The 23716-nt window shown below is 56.1% G+C and overlaps 10 protein-coding genes across 10 annotated transcripts; 5 read left to right on the forward strand and 5 right to left on the reverse strand.

Moving 5' to 3' along the window:
* Positions 1-110: 110 nt before the first annotated feature.
* On the reverse strand, positions 111-2743 carry K452DRAFT_264861 (uncharacterized protein). Its single transcript, XM_033538712.1, has 4 exons — positions 2185-2743; positions 921-2126; positions 771-855; positions 111-709 (listed from the first exon to the last, which is right to left on the reverse strand). Exons 1-4 carry the CDS (start codon positions 2547-2549, stop codon positions 611-613), a joined length of 1755 nt encoding a protein of 584 aa, XP_033401363.1. The 5' UTR covers positions 2550-2743; the 3' UTR covers positions 111-610.
* A 697-nt stretch (positions 2744-3440) lies between these two features.
* On the forward strand, positions 3441-4571 carry K452DRAFT_295248 (lytic polysaccharide monooxygenase; the record flags this gene model as incomplete). The annotated part of the gene is made up of 1 exon (XM_033541791.1): positions 3441-4571. One exon carries the CDS (start codon positions 3441-3443, stop codon positions 4569-4571), a length of 1131 nt encoding a protein of 376 aa, XP_033401364.1.
* A 2743-nt stretch (positions 4572-7314) lies between these two features.
* K452DRAFT_284014 (uncharacterized protein) lies at positions 7315-8324 on the forward strand. Its single transcript, XM_033539874.1, has one exon. The coding sequence runs from the start codon at positions 7367-7369 to the stop codon at positions 7931-7933; it is 567 nt and encodes a 188-aa protein (XP_033401365.1). The 5' UTR covers positions 7315-7366; the 3' UTR covers positions 7934-8324.
* A 208-nt stretch (positions 8325-8532) lies between these two features.
* On the forward strand, positions 8533-11785 carry K452DRAFT_264868 (uncharacterized protein). The gene is made up of 4 exons (XM_033538713.1): positions 8533-9012; positions 9068-9102; positions 9160-9250; positions 9303-11785. The coding sequence occupies exons 1-4, from the start codon at positions 8646-8648 to the stop codon at positions 11357-11359; spliced, it is 2550 nt and encodes an 849-aa protein (XP_033401366.1). The 5' UTR covers positions 8533-8645; the 3' UTR covers positions 11360-11785.
* A 742-nt stretch (positions 11786-12527) lies between these two features.
* On the reverse strand, positions 12528-13657 carry K452DRAFT_123459 (uncharacterized protein). The gene is made up of 2 exons (XM_033535201.1): positions 13028-13657; positions 12528-12906 (listed from the first exon to the last, which is right to left on the reverse strand). Exons 1-2 carry the CDS (start codon positions 13341-13343, stop codon positions 12662-12664), a joined length of 561 nt encoding a protein of 186 aa, XP_033401367.1. The 5' UTR covers positions 13344-13657; the 3' UTR covers positions 12528-12661.
* K452DRAFT_315852 (uncharacterized protein) lies at positions 13571-16665 on the reverse strand. The gene is made up of 2 exons (XM_033543902.1): positions 16252-16665; positions 13571-16198 (listed from the first exon to the last, which is right to left on the reverse strand). Exons 1-2 carry the CDS (start codon positions 16486-16488, stop codon positions 13973-13975), a joined length of 2463 nt encoding a protein of 820 aa, XP_033401368.1. The 5' UTR covers positions 16489-16665; the 3' UTR covers positions 13571-13972.
* A 538-nt stretch (positions 16666-17203) lies between these two features.
* On the reverse strand, positions 17204-18210 carry K452DRAFT_264870 (uncharacterized protein; the record flags this gene model as incomplete). Its single annotated transcript, XM_033538714.1, has 4 exons — positions 18030-18210; positions 17916-17977; positions 17746-17855; positions 17204-17691 (listed from the first exon to the last, which is right to left on the reverse strand). Exons 1-4 carry the CDS (start codon positions 18084-18086, stop codon positions 17204-17206), a joined length of 717 nt encoding a protein of 238 aa, XP_033401369.1. The 5' UTR covers positions 18087-18210.
* Positions 18211-18555: 345 nt separating this feature from the next.
* On the forward strand, positions 18556-20456 carry K452DRAFT_315854 (uncharacterized protein). Its single transcript, XM_033543903.1, has 3 exons — positions 18556-18634; positions 18685-19037; positions 19088-20456. Exons 1-3 carry the CDS (start codon positions 18622-18624, stop codon positions 20309-20311), a joined length of 1590 nt encoding a protein of 529 aa, XP_033401370.1. The 5' UTR covers positions 18556-18621; the 3' UTR covers positions 20312-20456.
* Positions 20457-20775: 319 nt separating this feature from the next.
* K452DRAFT_243886 (uncharacterized protein) lies at positions 20776-22967 on the forward strand. The gene is made up of 3 exons (XM_033537926.1): positions 20776-21010; positions 21067-21174; positions 21232-22967. The coding sequence occupies exons 1-3, from the start codon at positions 20858-20860 to the stop codon at positions 22723-22725; spliced, it is 1755 nt and encodes a 584-aa protein (XP_033401371.1). The 5' UTR covers positions 20776-20857; the 3' UTR covers positions 22726-22967.
* Positions 22952-23523, reverse strand: K452DRAFT_220786 (carbohydrate esterase family 12 protein; the record flags this gene model as incomplete). Its single annotated transcript, XM_033536480.1, has 2 exons — positions 22952-23314; positions 23416-23523. Coding segments are annotated over 2 exons (471 nt in total), but the record flags the coding sequence as incomplete, so codon positions are not given.
* Positions 23524-23716: the final 193 nt, after the last annotated feature.

The following is a 23716-nucleotide window of genomic DNA, read 5'->3' on the forward strand; positions in this document are numbered from 1 at the left end:
GACTAGTGGGAGAAAGGATACGGCTAGTGACCAAGGAAAATCGGCGCTATCGTGAAGTAAACCGGAAATTAGGTGGAAGTTGACTGCTGAAAGACTTGAAGAAAAGATAGGTAGATTTGAATTTTCTCGTGAGGTTGTAATGCTGCCCGACAGTCCTTCAGAACGTCAAGGCAGACGGCGTAACACACTCGACCGCAGCAAGACCGAATTATTCTCGATTCCCTCCCAAAATTCCACCCCACTCTAATCCCTTCCCAAAGCGAAAAAAAGCAAGAGCAATCCGAGAGACTACGAGAGCCATGGCATACATCACTCCCGGATATCTTACACCCACCCACGTTTCCGATGTCTTTGCTAACACTACCCGACGCTGCCCCCCATGCACCGTGACAGCAATTCAGATTCCTGGAAGATATAGGATATAGCGACGGCGCGCCTTGTTTCGGAAGGCGGCTTTCCTTCATTTCTCCCTTTCATTAGACGCCGAAAACTCCGCATGTATAGCTTCTCCTCTCGATGGAGGAGGCCTTTGGAACTGGGACGAACACGCTGCTCGCTGGAATAATTTGTCTTGACGTTAGATCGCTATTCAACGGCCAACGACCGCTAATCACCGCCTGGTGTGGATATCGTAAATGAAGAGGTTGTGACTCCATGGCGGGAGCTTCTTGTCCCGCTCATACAGATATCCGCAATTGTGGCAGAGGGACTACAGTAGTCATTAGCAAAATTCGAAGAAAGAAATAGACATGTTTAATATAACGGCTTACCCTTGGCCCATTGGGTCCGTCCCGCACAGCCCAAACTGCTGAGCCGTGCACCAGACAATGCGAGCAACGCCAGTTGTTGCGTTCCCTAAAAGCAGTCAGTACCAGCCACTACTCTGCCAATTTCAGCATTGGAAGTCGTCGCGAACTCACCATTCCTGCAGACCGCCTCCCTGGCCACCATATCCACCGTTGGTATCTGGCGTTCCTCTGCCTTCCGGGCTCAGGGACCTAAATCTCCTCTTCTTCTTACTCCTTTCGCCACGACCCATCCTTTCTTCTGGTTCCGCGAAAAAGTCGCTTTGTCCTTGAGGTATACCTCCCTGCATGTTGGACGTGCTGCTGAATCTTGCAGTTTCGCGACGCAGACGCCGGATCTGGCGCTCGCGATCGCCCTCCCGCTTCTCGATCTCTTCTTTCGACAAGACCTCAACCTTTGGTTCCCACTCATCCGCGAGGTGTTCTTGATCGTAACGCCAACCAGCTTCAGCACCCTCAGCCGCATCATTGTCGATCTCATTGTATCCCAGCAAACCTCCGTTCTCACATGCTTCTTTCTTCAACCTCAAGACAGCTTCGTAGATGGCATGTGTCATTGCAGGCACCCACTCGCCTGCTAGGCCTAGATCCGCACATGTCTGCTTTGCAAAGACCTCTGCAAACCCAGGCGGGTGCAGTAACGACCACTCAAACTTATCGCTGTAGAGGCGGTTTAGGAGGTTGATGTTCAGGTTTATGGTGCAGCGATAGGTGTCATCCGGGTTGAGAACGTCATTGCTGGGTGGCAGGGGCGTGGCGGTTGCAGAAATTGTGGACCCGGTTTGGCCGACCGGCTGCGGTTGGGGCGTCTGCATGCCGTTGGTGAGCCTTGGCGTCGGAGGGAAGTTGGGAGCTGGAGTGGAAGATTGGTCGCGGGACTGGGAGAACACAGGTTGGATAGGTCTCGGGGTGGCCGGAGCATTCGCAATGGACGAAGTAATGTTGGCAGAGTGGAAGAGTGGGTGCATTGCTACACCAGCGTACTCTTCCAATTGCTGTCGGATCTGGCTGGCAATCTGTATGATGAGAGCAGGTTTCCGCTCGCTTGGAAAGTCCAGTTCTTCCACAAATACTTTGGCAAACTGGTCGGGCGTCATGAGCGCTTCATGCAGGTTCCAGAGAAAGGCATCCTTCAACCGATATGCTGGTGTGACGTCTGGTTGCTTGTAAGCAGGTAGACTCTCGTCAATGCCAAATTCTCGCGCATTGTTGGGCGTCGGAAGTGGAGCCTCCGGACGGAAAGGCTGAATGTCGAGATCTATGCGGATAGGAATGAGGGTGAGCGGCAGGTGCGACTGTATTTGGAGTTGCTTCTCTGTCCTTTCCTCCAATGTTAGCTTTCTGGCCAATTGGCCATGTCCAGAAAAAAAAAACCTACATCGCGCGCTTCGGCTTGCCCATCCATTCTCTCCATATTCCCTGCACTTCTGTGGGAGCTAGAAGCTCTTTGCCTAGCTGCGCGTCCACCATTTTGCCCGCAGCCGGGTCATCCTGCTGCCTTAAGCTCCTCAGCCCCGTTGGTCGCCGTCTGGGGCCCTCGCTGTCATCGAAATCGTCGTCGTCATAGCCATCTTCGGCGTAGTTTATGGCCGTCGTTCCACGCTTGGTTGTGCGCGCGGGTGGGAGTACGTTCGCTTGCGGGATGACGGGCTGGAGTAGCGAGTTGGCGTAGGTGCGGATGCGCGGAGCGTAGCTGGAGATAAAGGCCTGGGGCGGATTGGCCTTTGTGGTTATTGACGACATGGCGCAGGTGCGGGATGCGACGCGCGCGGTCCACTGAGTAGTCTGGAGAGACGCTGGGCGAACGTCGCTCGAGGTGCGGATGGGCGACGGTAGCTCATCCAACGGCGGTGTTGTCGCGAGTTGGTGGGGAGCAGAAGCCGTATGCGCCTTTGTGCGGGCGCGAATGCGGGAGATAGCGATGCGTGGAATGCGAGCTCGGTAGGTCGCGTCTTTTGGTGTCTTGGACAGACAAGGGCCGTTCTCCAGCCTTTCGCTTAGTCATGCTCCGAGCCTCCGCTCAACACCATGCCAAGCATCACCATGTTTCCGCTGCCTGTCACCACGGCTGGATCCGCCCTTCCGGGCCAGGTCACGCAAAACTATCCATGCCACCGAGCCGAAGCGAGCGAGCCTTGTGGAGCCCTGTCTCCGCCTCAAGCGCGCCCCCACCCCCCTGTTGAAGTCGGCGGCAAGCGGCGCTGCGGCACAGCGGTACGAGGTGTGATCCGCAATGTCACTACCCCGAAACACGGTTGGGCCAGGCAGCTGCCGGGCCTTGTCGCATAATCGTTTCTATTGTCGCCATTGTTCCACCCGCGCGGCTTTTGATCCATTGTCATTGGGTGAAGCCAACATTATTCTGCTGTTCATTGACAAATTTCTCATTGTTCACTTGTCATGTTTCAGGACCATGTTCTTCGCTCCATTTCTATATAAGACTTAATCCTTCTCTACCTCTGTGTCTTTTCTTCATTGCATTCTGCACCTTTCCTTACGAATCACGACACTTTTGAACCGCACATTCTCCCTAGCAGGCCTAGGAAATCGCTCCCTACCAACAAACGCGGCTTCTTCCAGTCATTAAAAACGAAACTTCAACACATCCAACTTGATACTTTGACCATCTCCATCATGGCCTCTCGCATTACGTTTTTCCTTGGAATCTTTGGCGCCCTGGCGTCGATCGCCAATGGCCATATGATCTTGAACACGCCACACCCTTACGGCCCGGAGACTCTCAACAACAGTCCTCTTGCTTCTTTCGCCGAGTTCCCATGCAAGCAGCGTCAGGGCGTCTACGCAGCTAGTAAGGGCGAGAATAAGTTTTCCGTGGGAGACTCGCAGTCCCTTACCTTCACCGGCAGTGCTGTCCATGGCGGCGGTAGCTGCCAAGTCAGTATCTCTATGGACAAGGAGCCCACTGCTTCTTCAACATTTAAGGTTATCCACTCTATTGTCGGTGGCTGCCCTGGGGTGGGTTCCTCTCCGTCCGACTTCAAGTTTTCGGTCCCAAAGGGCTTCCCTAACGGCGAGTTCGCGCTTGCTTGGACCTGGTTCAACCACATTGGTGCGAGAGAGTTCTACATGAACTGTGCGCCTATTACCGTTACTGGCGGTGCCGACGGCGAGGAGGGCAAGAAGTTTTTCAATTCTCTGCCTGACATGTACGTCACCAACCTGCCGGGCCAATCTGGAACCCGTGATACCGCCTGCGACTCCCCCGAAGGAAAGGATCTTACGTTTCCCAACCCGGGAGATTCAGTTGAAACTGTCGGCTCAGGTCCATTCGCTACACTGGCTCCTAGCTGTGGCCAGGTGGCCGGCAGCAGCAACGCTGGTACCGCGAACTCCAACGACGAGCCAGCTGCTCCGCAGGCGAGCTCTGCGGTCACCTCCCAGGCGGCTGCCTCTCCTGCTCCCACTCCCGCAGCTGGTCCGGCTCAAGGCAACACCCAGAGCTTCTCGACGGTCTACGTGACTGCTACTGTGACTACTCCCAAGACCTCTCAGTCGACAGCTGGCAGCGTTGGTGGTAGCTTCGCTGAAAGCGGTAGCTCTGGATCCACTGGAAGCGGCAGCTCCGGATCCACTGAAGGTGGTAGCTCCGATTCCACTTGCGGTAGCGACGGCACACTGGTGTGCAATGGCGAAGACAAGTTCGGAATCTGTGACCACGGCAAGATTGTGTGGAAGCCAGTTGCGTCAGGCACCAAGTGCAATAACGGCAAGATCATGAAGCGCGGACTGAGGTTTTACTATTAGACGCACGCATTAGACCGGTGCACAGCGACGCCAATTTCTCTACATGATGTATTTTCTTCTCTTGAACATCCTTTTACATGGTTGTTCATCTCACAAACCCAAGGTCTGCTCTGGTAGCAACAATCGGGTTACTCTTTGAACTTTCTTTAGATTGGTGGTCCTTGCATAGCATGGCGGCGTAAATGAATTTCCAACAATGTGATTTTTTCCTTTCAGACACAACAGTTCTTTCATTCTTAGTGGTTCTCAGTGAAATTTGATGCGGATGGTTTGTGAGTCTAGACCGTAGTACAGGTAAGAGCGAGTAGCTTTGCGTGACCTCGATTACCTCTCATCCGAGTCTTCCTTTGTCCAAGTGCGGAAGTCAATGGTTCTATTACTCATGATTTTTCACACTTAATAGATCTCAAAGGGGCAATCCGCCATGGCCGTGAACAAAGACAGTTCTCTCGTCTTAGCAGGAGGCGCACCCATCAAATTATTTCGTTGCCTACTTTGTACCGTAAAATCTTATATCTCCCGTCAACTCCACTCACTCATAACTTCGTACCTTTTTCAAGCCCATACACGCTTACCTGCCTGTGCATACAATTTGCAAAACTAGATTGCACATCCACACACGCTCTCTGACTCTTTCAGATTCTTTTATCCTCGCAGTTTTACTTATTCACCTTCTCGACTCGCAGCGGAGTTTGCAACCGGCGCGGCACCTTGTTGGGACGCCTTGCTGGGTCGCTGTGCAAGGCCACGAGTAATATAGTAAGCATCAGTTTCATCCAAGCACTCTACAAAATAAAAAAAAAATTACTGTCTTATTTCGAGTAACCTCTATATCATATCCCCTGCGCTGCCCAAAGCGAGACATGCTTTTCTTTCCTCATGCATTGCTTAACAATCAACAGGATCACATTTGAACCGCGATATCCAGCACCACTGCCACAAATATCACGAAACACACCAACAAATATATATCCAGACCTGACTACGAAATGGCCCCAGGAAAAGAAAACGACACTACCTCTCAGCCCCAGGACATAAATGCCAGTGGCACGCCCACCACAGATAACGACAAGTCGCAACGTGGTGGTATATATGCCAGTAAATGGGCCAGGCAAAAAGAGGAAGGAGGCAAGAATGTACAAAGTGAAGAAAACAAAAAGACACAGACCGACGTAGAGGGAAAACAGGAAGAACAAAGAACTGCCTCGGAAGAAGTTGCTGAATCCTCAGTCAACCCAGCTGAAGGACCCGACGCAAGCAATGACGAGATCACTGCGCGTCGCGAACAAGAAAAGGCGGATTTTGAGCTTGCAAAAAAGCTCCAACAATCTTGGGATGACCGCCAAAATGACCCAAATGCGATGGACCTTGACAGCCCACCGCTGTACCAAAACACTGGGACGGAGCATCAAGATGATCCAGACGCGATTGACATTGATTCAAACGGCGCAAATGCCACACCATCTGACAGCGGTCCCACAACCAACCAACAACAGAAAGAACAATGGTTTCTGTGCGACAAATGCCACATCCCGCGAGCGCAGAGCTGCGTCCCATCACAAGAGCACTTCCTCACGGATGAGAATGGCGCGTACTTGCCACTTTGCCTTTACTGCTGGGAGCGGAATTTTGATGACATTGGAAGCCAAAAACGCTGGTGCAAAATTGGGGGACATGAGGAATATCGTGCTGACTTTTCGGGTGGCGGTGAAATGGAGGATGATGCTTGCTTTGAATGCATCAAATTGAGGCAAGAAGCCATCGAGAGAGAGAGGTTGACACAACCAGGAACCACTTCGCCCTCTCAAACTCTGCCAGAAATGGATACGCTGCCCCCCGAGTCGATTCCTAAGGCCTCGCCGCCCGATGAAGGTCTTTCGGAGAATAATCAGCTCCAGGGGGACGATAAACCACATCCCCAAGGAGATGACAAGACACCTTCCCAAGAGAATGATCAAACACCCCCCCAAGGGAACGACAAAGCCATCCAACCATCTCTTTCCATATCCCCTCCCACAACACCTTCACCATCAAGTCTTCAAGTACCTCCCGAAACCCTGCCTTCCACGCCACGAGGGTCCACAGCCGAGGGTCCGGGTGTCAGTTTTCAGGCGCCGTCCAACCAGCCGCCCCAGAGCGACGATATGCTAGTCAACGTAGCATCGCCCAACGGAACATCGCAGCAGATTGGATTCAACGACAACGCCCCGAATGTTGCACGACCGGAAGTGCCCAAAACTTCCACTTTGCCTAAGTCTGATGTTGGTAAGACGCCGATTCGGTCGGAACACAATAGGAGGGTGTTATCGCCAAGCCTACCGGAAATCTCTGAGGACGACTCGGAAGTGGAAGAGAGCGCAGAAGAGCAAAGACGGTTGCCTCAGCCGAACATAAAGCGAGGACCAAAGGACGGCAGCATTTGGACGAAAGAACGGAAAGAGCTGGTGGCTTCGCAGCTAAGTCCCAAACAGAGGAGAGACGGTGCAGGTCAAAGCCGAAGAAAACGCATGGAGCAAATTCACAGAGAGGTTAGGGAGGCCAAGAATGGACCTCCAACGGAAGCCACTGACCGGGAAGCAACCAAAACGCCTGAAAATGAGACGATGACGATAAGGGTCGCGCAACACGTAGCGCAACAGAAAACGCCACATGAAAAGCATATGGACCATATCTATCATCAAGTTAAGGCGAAAGAGGCAGTGGTAATGTCAAGTCATTTTCTGGAGGAGAGTCCAGATGGCGGATCACTGCTCCCTGTATCCGACCCCAGCCAATGGAAGAAGAAGCTCGACAGAATGAAAAGTCGGCATGAGGCAGTTCTCCGAAAGCATTTTGGCTTCCCTGATGGAGGGTTGAGCAAACTACAACAGCTGCAACAGGCTCAACGCTTCGCAGAAGTGAGATTGGAAGCCATGATGATCTTTGCTGAGCATTGGGAGGAAGCAAGAAACAACCTGAAGAAAGTGACGAACGAAAGAGACCAGCTACTGATGAAAGAGAAGAAATGCCGGGAGTTGTTGCATGGCAAAGGAGGCAATCCTTCCCTATACAACATACTCAGGTTGGAGGATATCCACATTTTTGTCGCGCAAATGACATCGCGGTACGACGCAATTGCCATACAGGAGTTCAAAAACGACAGGGAGCTCCACGATCTCACCAAGCGCTACAGAGTCAAAAGTGAAGACAAGAATTTCAAAGACGGGGTGATTACGTTGAGGAGCAGGAGAGGAAGACTCCTTCGGTATTCTGGGCCTTCACCAAAAAACCAACGCTTTAGAGAATTGATGGAAGACACGGAACGCCGAATCGAAGTTGTGAGAAGAAGCCTGGCGAATTTTCTAGAGGTGTGCTGTAAATAGAAGCTGGAGAACGGAGGGATGCTCAGAGTTTTTGTTTTGATTGTCATTGGTGTTAATTGAGGAGGCACATGGATTAGGACTGTACATTAATAGATGCCACGTGTGTAGCTTGCTATGTCGTGGCGAAGCAAAAAAGTGCAGTCAAGCTCTGAGGTTGATGGTAGTGCCCGAGCGCCCAAGGTATTCAGGCAGATCCTCGGCTATACGCCCGATTGGGCAATCGACAAAGTTAAAGTCCAAGGTCGAACGTAGCAGATGTGCTGGGCAGAGGGAAGTGGGGCTCTTCGGACGAGATTTGTAGGAGCATGGCCCAACGCTTCGCTCAACTTGGACTTGGGGGCCACGACACAGCCCTACCGCGTGCCGGAGGCAATTTGTGCGCATGGAAGAGGTCTGGTGATGATGGAGTCAGCGTGGGATAAGCAGCGCAATGGAATGAATGGGTGGAAGACCCAGGGCGGAAGGAGCGCGTCAACGATATTCCGGGCGGTTGGGACCCTGGTGGTGCAGGCTCAGGGCTGCCTGCGCCACCTGCGCCACGGCGGATAGCGTCATCTGCTCAGCTGCCAACCTCTCCCGACGACTTGTGTGGGGGCCTAGATGATTCCTTTGCGCCCGACTAAACCGCTCCTCTTCCGCTGCTGACACCCTACAAAAAGCACGGCTGCCTCTTCTTCTTCTCCCACAAGAGAAGCAGCAACGATCATTCACCATGCCGTCCCTCAAGTTTCTATTCTTGCTCGTGGTCGCCGTGGTGCTCCTCTGCCCCACCCCCACCGCGGCCTTTGGAGCAGGCAACATCGCCTCCATCTCTAAAATCGAGGGGCACAACTGGCGTCATGGCGACATTGAGGATATGCTCAAGACCGTGGCCTGCCTGAAGGGTCATAAGTGGAGCTCCATGATGATCAAGCGCGTCTACTTCGGTAACTGGTTGCGCGACTACTCTCAAGCTGTCGACGTCGGCACCCTCAAGGGAGTCCAGAAAGACACGATTCGCATCCTGGTATGGATTCTGGCTTTTATGTCCTTTGGATATGCCACTGGCGAGTTTGAGGTCACAGAGGAGCGTCTTGGCGGTATGATTTTCTCTATGCTCAGCCTCGCCTCACATGATACTGATGCCATTCATAGTATACCGCGCCGAGGAGCACATCGACAACCCCAAGGTTTGCATTATCAAACATTCATCTGCGTTGACAGTCTCGCTGACATCTTCCACTCAGGGGTATGCCGATAACACCGACGCTAGACAATACGATCAACGCTTGAGAGGGCCAGTGTTACCTCAAGAGCTGGCTGTTGATCCCAACACTGGTACTAGCTTCTTTTCTTTTTATAGCTATACAAACTCACTGACACGCTCCAGGCATGAAAAATTACATTGCAAATGAAACGGGTGGATGGGCTACCAGCGCTGGTTACATTAGACACAGCTTTACCCGTGCCATCCACTACGGACGTGTCTACACACACGGTTCTAACAAGGGAAAAGAGGAGGACCTCTGCGAAGCCCTCAGATGCCTCGGCCAAGGTCTTCACTGCCTCGAGGATTTTGGAGCCCACACCAACTACACCGAGCTTGCTCTGCGGGAGCTGGGCTTCCACAACGTTTTCCCGCACACCGGAACTAACACCCAGATCAACCTTCGCGGCAAGCATGTGTTCCCTCTGGTCACCGGTACTTTCGGAGGCGTTGATTTCTTGCACTCGGTGCTTGGAGAGGCCAATGATCACTTTACTCAATCAGATGTCGACACCTCTGAACTTGGCGAATTGAACCAGACCCTGGCCAATGCTTCTACGCAAGACACCCGTTCGAGCGGTTCAGGAAATAACGCCGATGTTCTTGTTGATCTTCTCTCCAAGGTCCCTGGCACTTCTTCCCTGTGCAAGGAAGCTAAAAGCTTGCAAGCTACGTCTGATGCTCAAGCTGCGCAAAACGCCGGAGGTGCTCGCGGTTTTGACGATGGCTACAGTGCTTCCCGTGCGGGCGGACAGACTACGTTCGCCGCTCCTCCTGGCTCTGTTGGCGGCCCTCCAGGCCCTGGTGTCCCCGGCATGAACCCCAACTTTGACCCGCAGAGCATCATCCCCAAGATCTACCCGATCCTGGCTTTCCGCGACAAGGTCGTCCGTGCCATTTCGGGAGTCATTTCCAAAATCCCTGGTCTTGAGGCCTTAGTGGACAAGATTACGGAGCGAGTCACCATGTTTGTCTTTGCACTGTTGGCACCTTTCATCCAGCCCATCATCAAGGCGGTCTCTGCCTCGCTGAAGCAAGGATCTTCCTCCGTCATCGACGCTAGCGGCAAGTCACAGTATGAGCCCTGGACGAACCCCAATTGCGATGACCCAACGCACTCCATGCTCTCCAAAGACCACTTCTCCAACATCCTCAACGAGCCAGCCGGCCAGATCGCGGCCACGATCTTGCAATACGTTGCACCGCGCGTGATGTACGCGTGGGACCACCCTAATGTGCCAGTTGAGCAGGTCTTGGATGACGTTGTGCGCGTGTTCCACCACCCCGCCGCCCGCGACCACCACAACGAGGTGCACCAAAAGATGTTCGCCGTCGTCGAGCGCTGGGTGCAGGGTCGCTCGGACAAGGGCCACGGCCTCAACAACATCCTGAGCTCCGAGAGCGTACGCGAGGGCAAGAACCACGCCGGCGGCCAGAACCCTCACAACGGCCACGGTGGCCACTCCCATGGCCCGCCCAGCGCTAGCACATTCCCTGGCGCGGCCCCCGCCAGTGGTGGATTTGCCGGCTACGGCGGCAACAGTGGCGGTAATTCTAGCAGCGGTGGAGGTCTCCTCGGCAGCCTAGGCAGCTTAGGCGGCCTTGGCGGCAATAGCGGCGGTAGTTCCAGCGGCGGAGGCGGTCTTCTGGGCGGCCTCGGAGGCATGCTCGGCTCTAAGAGCCCACTCTCAGGTATCCTGGGAGGCAGTGGTAAGCGCGACGTGGACTCGCCTCCTCCGGCTGCGCACACTGCATCATTCCCCACGCCACCACCCCACACGGGCTCCTTCTCCACGCCGCCGCCAGCGCAGCACAGCGGGTACGGGCAGCCCGCCGCGCCGTTCCAACCCTACGGCGACGCATACGGCCAGCCGCCAGCGCACGGCTACCAGTACCAGCAGGACGCACCGCTGCCGCCGGGCCCGCCGCAGGCAAACCCCGCCGATCCGTATGCGTTCCCCAGCCAGTACCAGCAGGGCTGGCGCGACGAGGGGCCATATGGTGGTAGCGGAGCCGGCGGCCCTGGGTATGGTGCTGGTCCGGGACCGGGTGGCTATGGTTCTGGTTTGTATGACCAACAGCAGCAGCAGTGGGGACAGCCTCCGCAGCACGGCGGTGGGTGGGGACAGCAGCCGCCGGCGGGGCCTCCGCCGGGCGGGCATTGGGGCGGGCAGTATTGATTGAGTGCTAGGGAGGTAGGCAGGCAATGGATAGAATAGCGCGCGCGCGCGTGTGTGTGTGGTGGGGCGGGACGGGACGGGACGGACGGGACGGGACGAGCGGGCAACGCAGCCGTTTGGGAGTGGTTGGGGTATTGCGATAAGCAAATCACGTAGGGTAGGGGTAGTTTGGGATGATGATGCGGGCGCGTCGCGTCGGCCGCGTTTTACGAGCTCCATGACTTGGCATTGACTTGGCCGGCTGGCACCTGTCTGGAATAGTGAAGGGCGTTTCCGCATTCCATCATGTCAGCGACATGGACGTGCAGAAAGAAGCTACGCGACCCCCACGTCTCTCTTCCACCCCGCTCCCGCTGGCAGTAAAAGAGGAGTAGGTAGTTAGACTGTCCTAGGGTACGGTAGGCAACTACAGACTACAGATTACACCTCGACACGCGTACGCGCCATAGACAATTTATTTACTCGACCTCACTGCCCACACCCACCCACTCATGCCCGCGTCCGTCCCCACGTCCCCACGTGCCTACCTCAGTGCACTGTAGGTGATCCATCCATCGCATGACGGCGCGCACTCTCTCCCTGTCAACCACACCACACCACACATACACCACGTCCAACCCAGAGCATGAGCATGAGCATGAACATGAACACGAGCATGAACAATCTACCTAGAGCATGAGCATAAACGCACATGCACACGCACACGCCCCCTCCTCCCCTCCCCTCCACTCCACTATCGTACATACATAGTACCGTACCGACCTAATCTACAATGAATGAATGGTACCCACCTATCCACCAGGAGCGCGCGCGCACGCACGCCGACGCCAACGCCAGCGGGCAGCACGAACGGGCGCCCGCCCCAAGCACCCCGCAGGAGCCTCCCCCTCCCCCAGTGGTGGCCGGGTGACCTCACCTCACCAGCCCAGCCCAGCCCAGCCCAGCCCTACTCACGCACGCCCACGCGTGGCCACCTATGTAGCGCGTCCCTCTCCCCGGCCCCCGCTCGCCGACGACCGAGCAAGATTGATTGATTGATTGCGTGCGTTGATGCGTGCGTTGATGGACTGAAGCCGTGCTTGGACTTGGCTTTGGCTTTGGCTTTGGCTTTGGCTTTGGCCTCCTCTGCCCCTTCAATTCAATTCACTACGTGCCTTGTGCTCTTTGCTTTGCCTTCTTTTCTCATGTCTTTTTATGCGCTTTTTTGTCAGATGTCCATGTCTTTCTCGTGCCCTCGCCCCCACCGGAGGAGTCATGCGGATTGTTTATCAAAATGAGTGTATTAATTAGCCGTACTAGTAGTTAGTAAGTAGTAGTAGTAGTAGTAGTATAGTAGTTGGGGGTAGTAGAGTAGCAGCAGCTGTGCTGCAAGACTGCTGCGGCGTGCTGATGTATAGCACTGTATATCATTCCCAGGCCGTGTCCGTGTCCGTGTCCGTGTCCGTGTCCGACGCGTTTCCCCCTGCCCTGCCCTTTATCCTTTCCCTTTGCCTTCCTTTCCCTTGCTTGCCCTGATTCATTCGTCAACATGGACCACCACCACCGACGACAACGACAATAACAACCAGCTAACCAAGCCAGAGCAAAGGCGCCCACCCAAGCAACAGTAACAACAACAAGGTCCATCAACTTGCCCGCTTTTGCCGCCACATAGGCGGACAGACGAACAAAAACAACAACAATAACAACAACAACAACAACAACAACAACAACAACAACACACCAAAACAAAGACGAGTCCAAAGCTCCCAATCGACAGCCCGCTGAAAAAAACAAAAAAAAAAAAACAAAAAAAAAAAAAACAAAACCTCCAACCTAGACTAGGGAGCGGGAAAGGGAAAGAGGCTAGGGTGGGGGCAGCGCCGATGTTATTAGAATTATTACTGAAGCCGATATGCTTTTGTCCCGTCATCCGGTTGCCTCCGCCGGTGACGCATAAGGAGAGAGACGCCCGAGCGCGCTGCGCACATGCGCGCGCACACATAAGAAAAATGAACCGATGGAAATCAAGGAAAATTGGAACAAAAGAAAAATGGTCTCAAACCTGTCGCGTACCTACGGGTCCATGAACGAGGAAACACAGACAAAATAAGCAGTAAAAAATGAGACAAAAACGGTTCCAGAGACTGCCCTTTACACAAGAGAATGGGGAAATGGAAGAGAACGCCACCCGGTAAGGAAACCATAGGATGACAGTGATTAGGCCGATAATGGCGGGGATATAAAAAAAAAAAAGGAAAGAAATTGGGTTGCGACAAGACAAAACGCCTGACGCTAAAACGGCAGAATGGAAATATGACGGGTGGAACAGCAGCCAAAGGACAAAACGACCAGACCGACAGAGTAACAGCGGACGGATAGACGACGAAAACACGCTTTCTTCCGCGCCTTCTTTCCGAAAAGAAGAACAACCATAACCGAAAGCCAAGAAATGCGCGGGTCGGCTCGCCTCGTACGAAGCCGGGGTATATCCAGAGGCTAATTTTATGTTTCAACAGGGTGTATGTAGTGTGATGATGATTCAACGGGGGAAGAAAAGCGAGATATGTCGACTCCCGCCTAATCGAAGCGTGGCGCCATAAATGTTCCTATGCTGCAGCATGCCTGGTCACTTCACGCCTTGAAGTCGCCGGGCGTCTGGTTGGCGAAAATGTAGCTCTTCGGCTGCATGTCCTGCCTCTGCTGCTGCTGCAGCAGCTGCATTTGCTGCTGCATGTGTTGCTGTTGCTGCTGCTGCTGCTGCCTCGCGGCAAACTGTCCCTGGGATGGCCCTTGACCCGGCGGGGCATACTCATGGACGTAGAGTTCAGGCTGCATCGTCATAGACGAATGCATCGGGCCTGCCATGATGGACCCAGCGTCCTGTGCAAAGCTCATCGGGTGCTGCTTTTGGAACATTGACGGATCTTGCGCGAATTGCATTGGATGCGCCATTTGCAGCTCGCCCTCGGCATTGACCATGGGCACTTCGAACTGCAGCGGAAGCTCGTAGCCCTGGGAGAAGCCAGTTTCAGGGAGCGACGGGCGCCGCTGTGATTGATGCTGGATAATCGAGGGATCGTCCATGGGCGCTGGTTCTTCCGTCATCGGCGGCGGCGGCGGCGGCGGCGGCGGCGGAGGCACGAATGCGGATCGCGAGAAGCTCTGTTGAGTCGCGGGCGCGGATTGGGGCGGAGTGTCTCTGAAGATGGACCCATTGCTGATCCGGGCGCGATGGCTGTAAATTGATTGCGCCGGGTTTAGTGGGGTCTCGGGCGGCGACGCAGCGGAGGAGAAGCATGCGGCGGACGTGGGTGCCATGCTGTACACCACACCCGAGCCAGGTGCGCTGGTGTAATCTCCTGCTGTGTTGGCATTGCTTCTGTTGCCAGCTGCAGGGCTCTGTTGCCAAGACGGGAAACGGCCGACTTCATTCGGCGTCAGAGGCGTCGGCGGCGCTAAAGACCCCGTTGTCATAGGTCCGTTCATGGACCCGCCCGCATACCCGGTGGTTTGCAGAGCGAATTTGGGTGACGCGGCTGCTTCGGCAAAAGAAAGGTGCATAGGAGATCGTTGCGCTGACCCAGGGTTGACCTTTTGGATGCGTCCGTTGACCAGACCAGTTGACCGAATCCTGCGCAGCGTCTGATCGGCCTTCAAGTTGTGATTCGAACCAGGAGAAGTAGGCATGCCAGCACTGTACGACTGGCTCCGCAAAGAAGCTGTGCCCAGGGCCGCAGGGCGAGGCCGTTGCCTCCGAGCAGCGATGCTGGACGGCTGATCGGGCTGCTTGAACTCCGCATCACTCGTTGGTCCCTGAATCTCAACGTTGCTCATAGAATGGGCCAAGGCAGCCGCGGGGGAATCCCGCCTGTTGAACGCTTCGTCGGCAAAGGTGAAAGGCTGGCTGAAATCGGCCTGGCTAATCTGGAGCATTTGCGGGTCGCTCGGGTCCGGGCCGGACGACATCAACGTCTGGCTCGAAGCGTTGCTTTGCTGGTACATGGGCGCCCTGAAAGGTTGCGGCATCCACTGCGAGTTGGACATCTGAGTCCCTGCCATGTTACTGCTTAGCGGGTCTTGAGACTCCTCGCGCTGGGTATATTGCGAGGCCAGCGGGTCATCAGGCCAGCCAGCTTGCACCGTCGCTGCCGACGTCGAGGAGCCACCTGCGGGTGGAGTCGCGTGGTTGTTCGAGTAGGGCGAAGCCTCGGTCGAGACGGAACCGCGGTTGTTGTCGGCGGTCAGCGAAGTCGGCGCGGAGGTAGCCAGCGCGTTGAAGTCGAGATGATCGGCCCCAAAGTCAAATGGCGCGTCGCTGAAGGGGTTGGAAGAACCGGGGAAATCGGAATAAGCGAATTGCGGCTCCTCGGGGATGGGCTGGGAGAGAGCAGAGGGATCAAAGCTCATGTACGGGTCGTTGACGGGAAGGCCGTGCGGAAAGGCACTCGCGTGGCTCGGGTCAATGGGATAACCGGCTCTGGCCAGAGAGTGCATCATTTCTTTATAGGAGGCCGTCGGCTGGGCGGATTCCGAGATGGACTGGAGGCCATGGCCGTGGTGAGTGAAATCCTGCGCCGAAGGAACCTGGACAGGAACCATGTCCTGGGGCGGGACGGCGAAGCCGTTTCCGGGTAGTGATGACGGGTTCATGTCGGTAGTGCCGTGGAAGAATGTTTGCAGCTGCGGCTGAGGGGGGTTTTGGATTTGGGGTGGCGGCTGTGCCTGAGGCAGGCCCTGGGGAGGCTGCATTTGAGCGTGGGCTGGCATCTGCTGTAGCATGTTTACATTCATGTTGTACTGTGACATCTGCTTCTTCAAGTCCTGCTTGACCTTGGCGCGACGGTTCTGGAACCAGTTCTGGACGACGTCAGCGTGGCAGCCAATGACGCGCGCGCTCGACGTCGACTTACATTGATCTTGTCCAGCGGGACGCCCAAGGCATCGGCGAAGCCCTTTTTCGTGCTGGTCGTCGGCTTGTGCTGCTGCTGGAAGTGGGCCTCGAGGATGTCATGCTGCTCCTTGGTGAGGCGCGGCTTGACGTCCTGGACGACGGGGTGAGCGGGCGGAGCGGACATCTGGGGCGCGTGGGTGGGATCCGACGCCGAGGAGGGGTAGGGCGGAGGAGGCGGATGAGGTGGAGCAAACATGTCGAGTAGTGGGATGCGCGCGCGCTCAGGCTTAAAGGCGGCGGCACGGGGAGGAAGCGCGCCGTATCGGCGGCTGAGCGCGTGTGGGCGTCGTGGTGGGCGGGGACGGGGCGTGGGAACGAGCGACTGGAGTTGGAAGGCTTTGGACGGCGGTGCAGCGAGCGTGTGGGTTGAGGATGGGGGCAAGGATGGTTGGTGGGAGGGAGTCGAGGGAGGGCTTGGGAGGAGCGAGAGCAGCAGCAGCTCAGCTGGTACAGGCCCATTGGCCAGCTAAGACACGGCGGCTGGCTAAGAATAATCGCAGACGCATGAAAACGCATGCACCCAGCCAGTCATCCGACCGCGGTGCGCTGTCGACGGCTGCTCCCCCTGTGCCGCGGCCGGGAGCGCGCGCGCTTCCCCAGGGGCTGACGACGATCGCCGGTGATTGGACATGCGGCTGATCTACAAGGGGAAATTGCCCTCTGCCCGTTTCTCCGCCGCCTCCGATCCGCATGTCATGGCCTGCAGAAATAAGGGGGGGAGAGGGCCCTTCGTACCTTGCATGCGCGCCGATCGTCGTCAACACCCTTCCAACTTCCACTGTCCGAGTCCCCGAGTACCTGCGTGCTGCTGCTCCACGTCAGCCGTGCGCCGCCACGTCTGTGATGTATTGTGTAAGTCGACGCAAGGGACCTTGAGCATTCGCTGCCTGCACTGTAACACTTCTAGAAATCTACCCAAGCAGCACACTGTCGGCGATGCGCACCTTGATTAGCCTCTCGTCGTACCCCATCACCCGAACGCTCCGCATGTCGCGCACGATCCAGTCCGCCCCGGCTGCCTTCAGCTGATCAACACTGTGTGTTGTCGCCAGTGCCACCACCTTGAAACCCGCCGCCTTGCCAGCACGCACCCCCGCCGGTGCGTCCTCCAACACCAGCGTCGCTGCTGACGCCGGAATCCCCAGCTTCGAGTGGCCCAGCCGGTAGCACGCCGGGTCCGGCTTGCCCTCGTCCACATCTTCGGCCGTGACGAAATTCTTGGGCTGAGCTAGCTTCATAATCTCCAGCCAGCCCGTGGCCAGCGGCCGCGTGCCTGACGTAACTATGGCCCACGGTGCTCCCAACGCCTCAATCTGGTCAAGCAGCGCCCGGCTGCCAGGAACCTCCACCGCATCTTGACCAAACTCTTTCGGAATGAGTCCCTCAATGTGGGCGACGTCTGTTGCTTTGTGTAAATGTTTGCTCCCCAATCGGGAAAGAGGCCGCGACTAACACTCCATATTGGCCAGACTAGGATCATAGAGCTTGAGCGTGTCTATAGATCTCCGGCCATGCGATGAAGCCAGGATAACGTTCGGGTCCACGCCCAGCTGCTTTCCTATCCTGGTTGGTGCATGAGCCTGAGTCCTCGAGGCTGGGTCCAAGATGACGGGTCAACCCTACTTGTGCCAATGCTTGATGATCGCCTCTGTGGAATCGATCACCGTTCCGTCCAGATCGAAAAGCTTTGTGTTTGGTCAGCCTTGCCAAATAAAATGAGCTCATGGTCAGCCTTACTAGCCCGCCGAAAGTGTGCACTTCGGCCGGCGCCGAGAAATCTGCTTCTCCAGCCATTTGGAATTTTTTGAGACAAAGATTGAAAATCACCCAGCGGATGAGGTGACAGGGGGCTAAACAAACAACGAGATCTTAAAAATGCCCTGACGCACCACGTGGTTGAGGTCAGCCTAGAGCACAGTGGGAAACGTCACCGTCGGGCCGCCGAGGAGGCGGAGCGGATGCGTTGCTGAATAGAGCGAAGGTTCCGCTATCGGCCTCTGCGAAGAGCAAACGCCGAAGCTGGGCCGCCTTCTACATGCGTGACATAGTCGTGTCAACCTGCGTAAAATGTCAAATTTGAGACTTCATAACATCGCGGGACGTTTGACAGTATACCCTGGAGCGGAATTTTGTACTGTACGACGTTCCACGTGTGGCTCTTGAGGTTGTCTGTTCATGCATCTGTATGTCGCCGTGGCCAATCAGCATTGAACGTATTATCAGTTTTGCCGAAGCCCCGGCGAAATCTTGGCGCGCATCCCAAAATTTCCCAGCGATAACTAAGTCGAAGGCGGTGACAGAGCAAACATCTCACAACCACAACTGCATAATGAAGGTCGGAAGTAGGTACTTCCCGCCTGGCGCATTGCGAGATGGACCTAACCAAAGACAGAGCCAAAATCGAAGCGCGTTCCCGTGCGCCTGCGCCACAAGATTGAAAAGGCTTCGGCGAACAAGCAGCGCAAGCAGAAGAAGCTTGCCAAGCAGAACCCGGAATGGCGCTCGCGAGTCAAGAAGGACCCTGGCATTCCTAATCTATTCCCCTACAAGGACAAGCTTTTGGCCGAGATCGAGGAGAAGAAGAGGCTGAGGGAGGAAGAGAATGAAAAGAAGCGGGCCGAGGCGCGGGAGCGCAAACAAGAGAAGAAGGCCAAGGGTGAGACTGTAGAGGATGAAGAAGAGATGGAGGATGAGGATGCAGAGGATATGCTCAACTACGCCTCAGACGACGATGTTATGGACGAGGTATGCGTCTTTCTAAACTTTGCTGAGATGCTTGCTGATTGCAAACGCAGGACAACTCCAACCCCATGGCCGCCCTTCTCGCCTCTGCGAGGGCCCGCGCAGCAGAGTACGAAGAGGACCACGAAGACGAAGAAATGGACGAGGACGAAGAGGGGTGGAATGGAATGGGCGACGACGATGGAGGCATGGGATCCTCCGCAGTGCGCAAGGACACATCAAGAAAAGCCTTCGACAAAGTCTTCAAACAGGTCGTGGAGCAATCGGACGTCATCCTTTACGTTTTGGATGCGCGCGACCCCGAGGGCACAAGATCAAAGGAGGTGGAGCGTTCAGTCATGGCGGCCGAGGGAGGCAACAAGCGCCTCATCTTGATCTTGAACAAGATCGACCTGATCCCGCCCCCGATTCTCAAGGGTTGGCTTACGCACCTCCGCCGCTACTTCCCTACGCTTCCCCTTCGCGCTTCTAACCCGGCGCCGAACGCAAAGACTTTTGACCACAAGCAGCTCACCGTCAAGGGAACTTCCGAGGCGCTTTTCAAGGCGCTGAAGTCTTATGCGCAGTCTAAGCAATTGAAGAGGTCTGTTTCTGTTGGTGTCATCGGCTATCCCAACGTGGGCAAGTCTTCTGTCATCAACGCCTTGACTTCGAGGTTGGGTGGCAGGGGCTCAGCTTGCCCTACCGGTGCCGAGGCTGGCGTCACCACCAACTTGCGTGAAGTCAAGCTCGACAACAAACTCAAGCTTGTCGATTCCCCCGGTATCGTCTTCCCCAGCACGGCCGACAAGGCTCAGAAGGCCGAGGAGCAAGCCCGCCTTATCTTGCTCAACGCCGTGCCTCCCAAGGAAATCGACGACCCTGTGCCGGCCGTCACTCTTCTGTTGAAGAGGCTGTCGGCTTCCGAAGACATGTTCAACAAGCTGCTTCAAGTCTACCAGGTCCCGGCGCTCATGGGCATGAACGGCGACCTCACGACCGACTTCCTTGTCCAAGTTGCAAGGAAGCGTGGTCGTCTGGGCAAGGGTGGTGTGCCCAACTTGCATAGCGCCGCGCAGACGGTCATCACGGACTGGAGGGATGGCAGGATCCAGGGCTGGATGGATGCTCCTGTGCTGCAGGTCGCTACTGCCCCCGCTCCCGGCGCTCCGCAGGATGCTGCGGCGCCAGTTGGCGATCAGAAGGAGATTGTCAAGGAGTGGGCGGCCGAGTTTAAGCTGGATGGTCTGTGGGGCGATAATGAGAATACCCAAGGCGAGGAGGCTATGGAGGGCTAGATAGAAGCAAAAACAAAGGGCATGTTGGGGTGTTTGGCGCAATGGAGGGATTGTCATGTCTACGGGTAGGGAGCACTTTGACTAGCTAGGTAGTTCTGGGCGGCCAATGGGCGCCTGGTTGATGCAATTCGACAGCTTCTGACGGCTTGGTGCATGTGTTCACCCGCACGGACTCGACGGATTGCACATCCGAGCGGAGAAGCGGATGTCGACAATTGGCAGACGGCAGACGCCACGGGCGACGCCCGTCGAGGTGACAGCCAGTGAGTCGACAGTTGTGCGAAGAACGGCTGTACGTCTAGTGAGTAGCGGGGTCCAACGGTGTGTGGTGGAGGCGTGTGGGGACGAATGCGAGATCGGCCGCGGCGGAGCTATGGCCCACTTCTTTTAAGCCGAAACAAGCCGCATGGAGCTAGGGTGCCACCCGCCTGCAAAAGTTCAGCAGTACAAAACCATCTGCCAGAAGCTTCGCCTCTGCTCCTTGGCTGCTCTGAATCCTTCCCTTCGCAATCCGAGTCTGTCCTTCTGTGTCTCATTGCTGCAAACATGGCTTCTTCCAGAGGTGGTGTCCAGAGCTTCACTCAGCTCGCGACCCAATGCCCGCGGCCCCGCTTCCAGGCCGCGCAGCTTCGCAAGACTGCGAGGCCCATGGGCACGCTGGCCACTTTCAAGATCCCCAAGATTGACAACGAGCCCAACGTATGTTTAGTCGTCTCAATGCCAGTCTGCCGGCCAATTGCTGATGCTCGCCACAGAAACACTATGCCAAGAACACCGTTGAGCGCCAGAAGCTCGCCGAGGCTCTGGAGAAGATGAAGAAGCAAGGCCCGCTCGACATCCCCGTCTTCATTGGCGGCAAGGAGGTATGAGATCTTCCGTCTTCATCTCCATCTCCATCCAAAGTCTAACAATGCCATCAGATCAAGGCCTCCTCTACCCAGTCCCAGTTCAACCCCTCCTCGCACGCCGATGCCGTCGCCAACTACTCCAATGCCACCGGTGCCCAGGTTATGTCTTCCATCGAATCTGCGCTGGAGGCGAAGCCGGCTTGGGAGAAGCTGCCCTTCGCTGACCGCGCCGCTGTCTTCCTGAAGGCCGCGGATCTCATTGCCACCAAGTACAGATACGACATCATGGCGGCCACCATGATTGGTCAGGGCAAGAACGCCTGGCAGGCCGAGATTGACGCCGCGGCCGAGCTGTGCGATTTCCTGAGGTTCAACGTCAAGTACGCTGAGGAGACCTACGCGGAGCAGCCCGTCCACAACGCCCCTGGCGTCTGGAACCGTGTCGAGTACCGTGCCCTCGAGGGTTTCGTCTATGCCGTCACTCCCTTCAACTTCACCGCCATCGCCGGCAACCTCCCCTGCGCCCCTGCGCTGATGGGTAACGTTGTCGTGTGGAAGCCTTCCCCGTCTGCCATGCTCTCCAACTGGTTGATGTACAAGATCCTGCTTGAGGCTGGTCTTCCTCCCAACGTCATCCAGTTCGTCCCTGGTGATGCTCAGGAGGTCACCAAGATTGTCCTTGGCCACCGCGAGTTCGCTGCCCTCCACTTCACCGGTAGCACTGCTGTCTTCCGCAGCCTCTACGGCCAGATTGCCTCCGGTGTTGCCGATGGCAAGTACCAGGGCTACCCCCGTATTGTTGGCGAGACTGGTGGCAAGAACTTCCACCTTGTCCACCCCAGCGCCAACGTTGACAACGCCGTCAAGCAGACCGTCCGTGGTGCCTTTGAGTTCCAGGGTCAAAAGTGCAGCGCTACCTCCCGCCTGTACGTCCCCGCTTCGCTCTGGCCCGAGTTTAAGGAGGGTCTCGCCAGGGAAACCGCGGCGCTCAAGATCGGCGAGCCTTCCGACTTCGCCAACTTCATCGGTCCTGTCATCCACGAGCCCTCTTTCAAGAAGCTTTCTGGCGTCATCGACGAGGCCAAGAACGACAAGGAGCTGGAGCTGGTTGTCGGCGGCAAGCACGACGGCAGCAAGGGCTACTTCATCCACCCGACTATCTACCGCACGACCAACCCCGCCCACCCTCTCCTGTCTCGTGAGCTCTTCGGTCCTGTTCTCGTCGCCTACGTCTACGATGACTCCGCGCCGGACGCATTCGCCAAGATCTGCAAGACCGTTGACACCACCACTGAGTATGCTCTGACCGGTGCCATCTTCGCCCAGGACAGGCAGGCCATCCGCTTCGCCGAGGAGGCGCTGAGGACTTCTGCTGGTAACTTCTACGTCAACTGCAAGAGCACCGGTGCCGTCGTTGGCCAGCAGCCCTTCGGTGGCGCCAGGGCCAGCGGCACCAACGACAAGGCTGGCAGCGCCACCCTGCTCAGCCGCTTCGTCAGCATGAGGGCGCTTAAGGAGGAGTTTGTCCCTATCGAGAAGGTTGAATACCCCAGCAACGAGAACTAAGAAAAGGCAAGTAGACGCCATTTGAGAAGGAATTGGTTTTATGAAGACCGCAGTCATTGTAGATGACAGTCGTTTCAGAGCATTGCGATCTTTTGTAAGGGCGTTTACAATGTAAAAACAGCCATTTAGTACGTTTTACGAATGAAAGACATGTACGCATCACGAGCCGAATAAATCTACAGCCATGAGATCCCGTCCGTCAGTCCACCCACCCTTGCGACCCCGACTAAACATCGGGGTAGAAATACTCGCCGTTTTCGAAATGCGTAGCATACTCGGCATTGGGCTGGGTGCCCTGGCTCAGGTCGGACACGCTCTGGCCCATCAGCCAGGAGACCATGTTCCCAAAGACGACGCCGCCGGCATCGTTGAGATGGGTGTTGTCGCCGCTCTCGAGATTGTAGGTATGTGCGTCATCGGGGCCGATGGCGTTGAGGTAGTCCACTGACGCTTGGTTGAGGTCGATGGAGGGCGTGCCGGTATTGGTGGCCACGGAAAGGGTCGCCTCGCGCTGATCCGTGAGGTCGGTCACGACGCGTGGAGGATCGGCAGAGTCGAAGCTACGGCGTGAGAGGGGCGTCACGAGCAGCTACATGGGCGGGTTAGGGCAGTCAGTAAGTTTGACGGGGGTAGCAGGAAAAGGGGGAGGGGGAGGGGAGCGGGATGAAAGGAAAGGAAAAGAAGACGCACAGCATGGGCGCCGACATCGCCCACTTCGGCAACGAAGCGCTCGAGGTTGGCGGTGTACTGCTCGAGGGAGACACCAGAGGAGGCTTTCTGGTCGTTGTGGCCGAACTGGGAGCAGGTGCGTAAGTATTGGCTCCTATTGCTTGTTTCGCGCCGGCCGCCTCCTCTCTGGTATGCATAAGTAGGTAGGCAGGCAGGCAGGTCTGCTTGCTCTACGCATCGTCCTTCTCACCGACACCAGCCAACCAACCAACTGAGCACCCAGCTCCCCACTCTCTCCCCAACAATGATCACCACCGCCGCC

Source organism: Aplosporella prunicola (genome assembly GCF_010093885.1).
Source record: "Aplosporella prunicola CBS 121167 unplaced genomic scaffold K452scaffold_4, whole genome shotgun sequence".
Classification (NCBI taxonomy): domain Eukaryota; kingdom Fungi; phylum Ascomycota; class Dothideomycetes; order Botryosphaeriales; family Aplosporellaceae; genus Aplosporella; species Aplosporella prunicola.

Bases quoted from the DNA above. Each gene is read 5' to 3' on its own strand.
- K452DRAFT_264861 (XM_033538712.1), bottom strand. From the start codon at position 2,549: ATGTCGTCAATAACCACAAAGGCCAATCCGCCCCAGGCCTTTATCTCC. The intron at 856-920 runs GTGAGTTCGCGA...GACTGCTTTTAG, and splicing joins GGAGGCGGTCTGCAGGAATG to GGAACGCAACAACTGGCGTT. The intron at 710-770 runs GTAAGCCGTTAT...TGACTACTGTAG, and splicing joins ACGGACCCAATGGGCCAAGG to TCCCTCTGCCACAATTGCGG.
- K452DRAFT_284014 (XM_033539874.1), top strand. From the start codon at position 7,367: ATGAAAAGTCGGCATGAGGCAGTTCTCCGAAAGCATTTTGGCTTCCCT.
- K452DRAFT_264868 (XM_033538713.1), top strand. From the start codon at position 8,646: ATGCCGTCCCTCAAGTTTCTATTCTTGCTCGTGGTCGCCGTGGTGCTC. The intron at 9,013-9,067 runs GTATGATTTTCT...TGCCATTCATAG, and splicing joins CACAGAGGAGCGTCTTGGCG to TATACCGCGCCGAGGAGCAC. The intron at 9,103-9,159 runs GTTTGCATTATC...TCTTCCACTCAG, and splicing joins AGCACATCGACAACCCCAAG to GGGTATGCCGATAACACCGA.
- K452DRAFT_123459 (XM_033535201.1), bottom strand. From the start codon at position 13,343: ATGTGTGCGCGCGCATGTGCGCAGCGCGCTCGGGCGTCTCTCTCCTTA. The intron at 12,907-13,027 runs GTTCGTCTGTCC...ATTGTCGTTGTC, and splicing joins TTGTTATTGTTGTTGTTTTT to GTCGGTGGTGGTGGTCCATG.
- K452DRAFT_315852 (XM_033543902.1), bottom strand. From the start codon at position 16,488: ATGTTTGCTCCACCTCATCCGCCTCCTCCGCCCTACCCCTCCTCGGCG. The intron at 16,199-16,251 runs GTAAGTCGACGT...GACGTCGTCCAG, and splicing joins TCCCGCTGGACAAGATCAAT to AACTGGTTCCAGAACCGTCG.
- K452DRAFT_315854 (XM_033543903.1), top strand. The intron at 19,038-19,087 runs GTATGCGTCTTT...TTGCAAACGCAG, and splicing joins ACGACGATGTTATGGACGAG to GACAACTCCAACCCCATGGC.
- K452DRAFT_243886 (XM_033537926.1), top strand. From the start codon at position 20,858: ATGGCTTCTTCCAGAGGTGGTGTCCAGAGCTTCACTCAGCTCGCGACC. The intron at 21,011-21,066 runs GTATGTTTAGTC...TGCTCGCCACAG, and splicing joins AGATTGACAACGAGCCCAAC to AAACACTATGCCAAGAACAC. The intron at 21,175-21,231 runs GTATGAGATCTT...CAATGCCATCAG, and splicing joins TCTTCATTGGCGGCAAGGAG to ATCAAGGCCTCCTCTACCCA.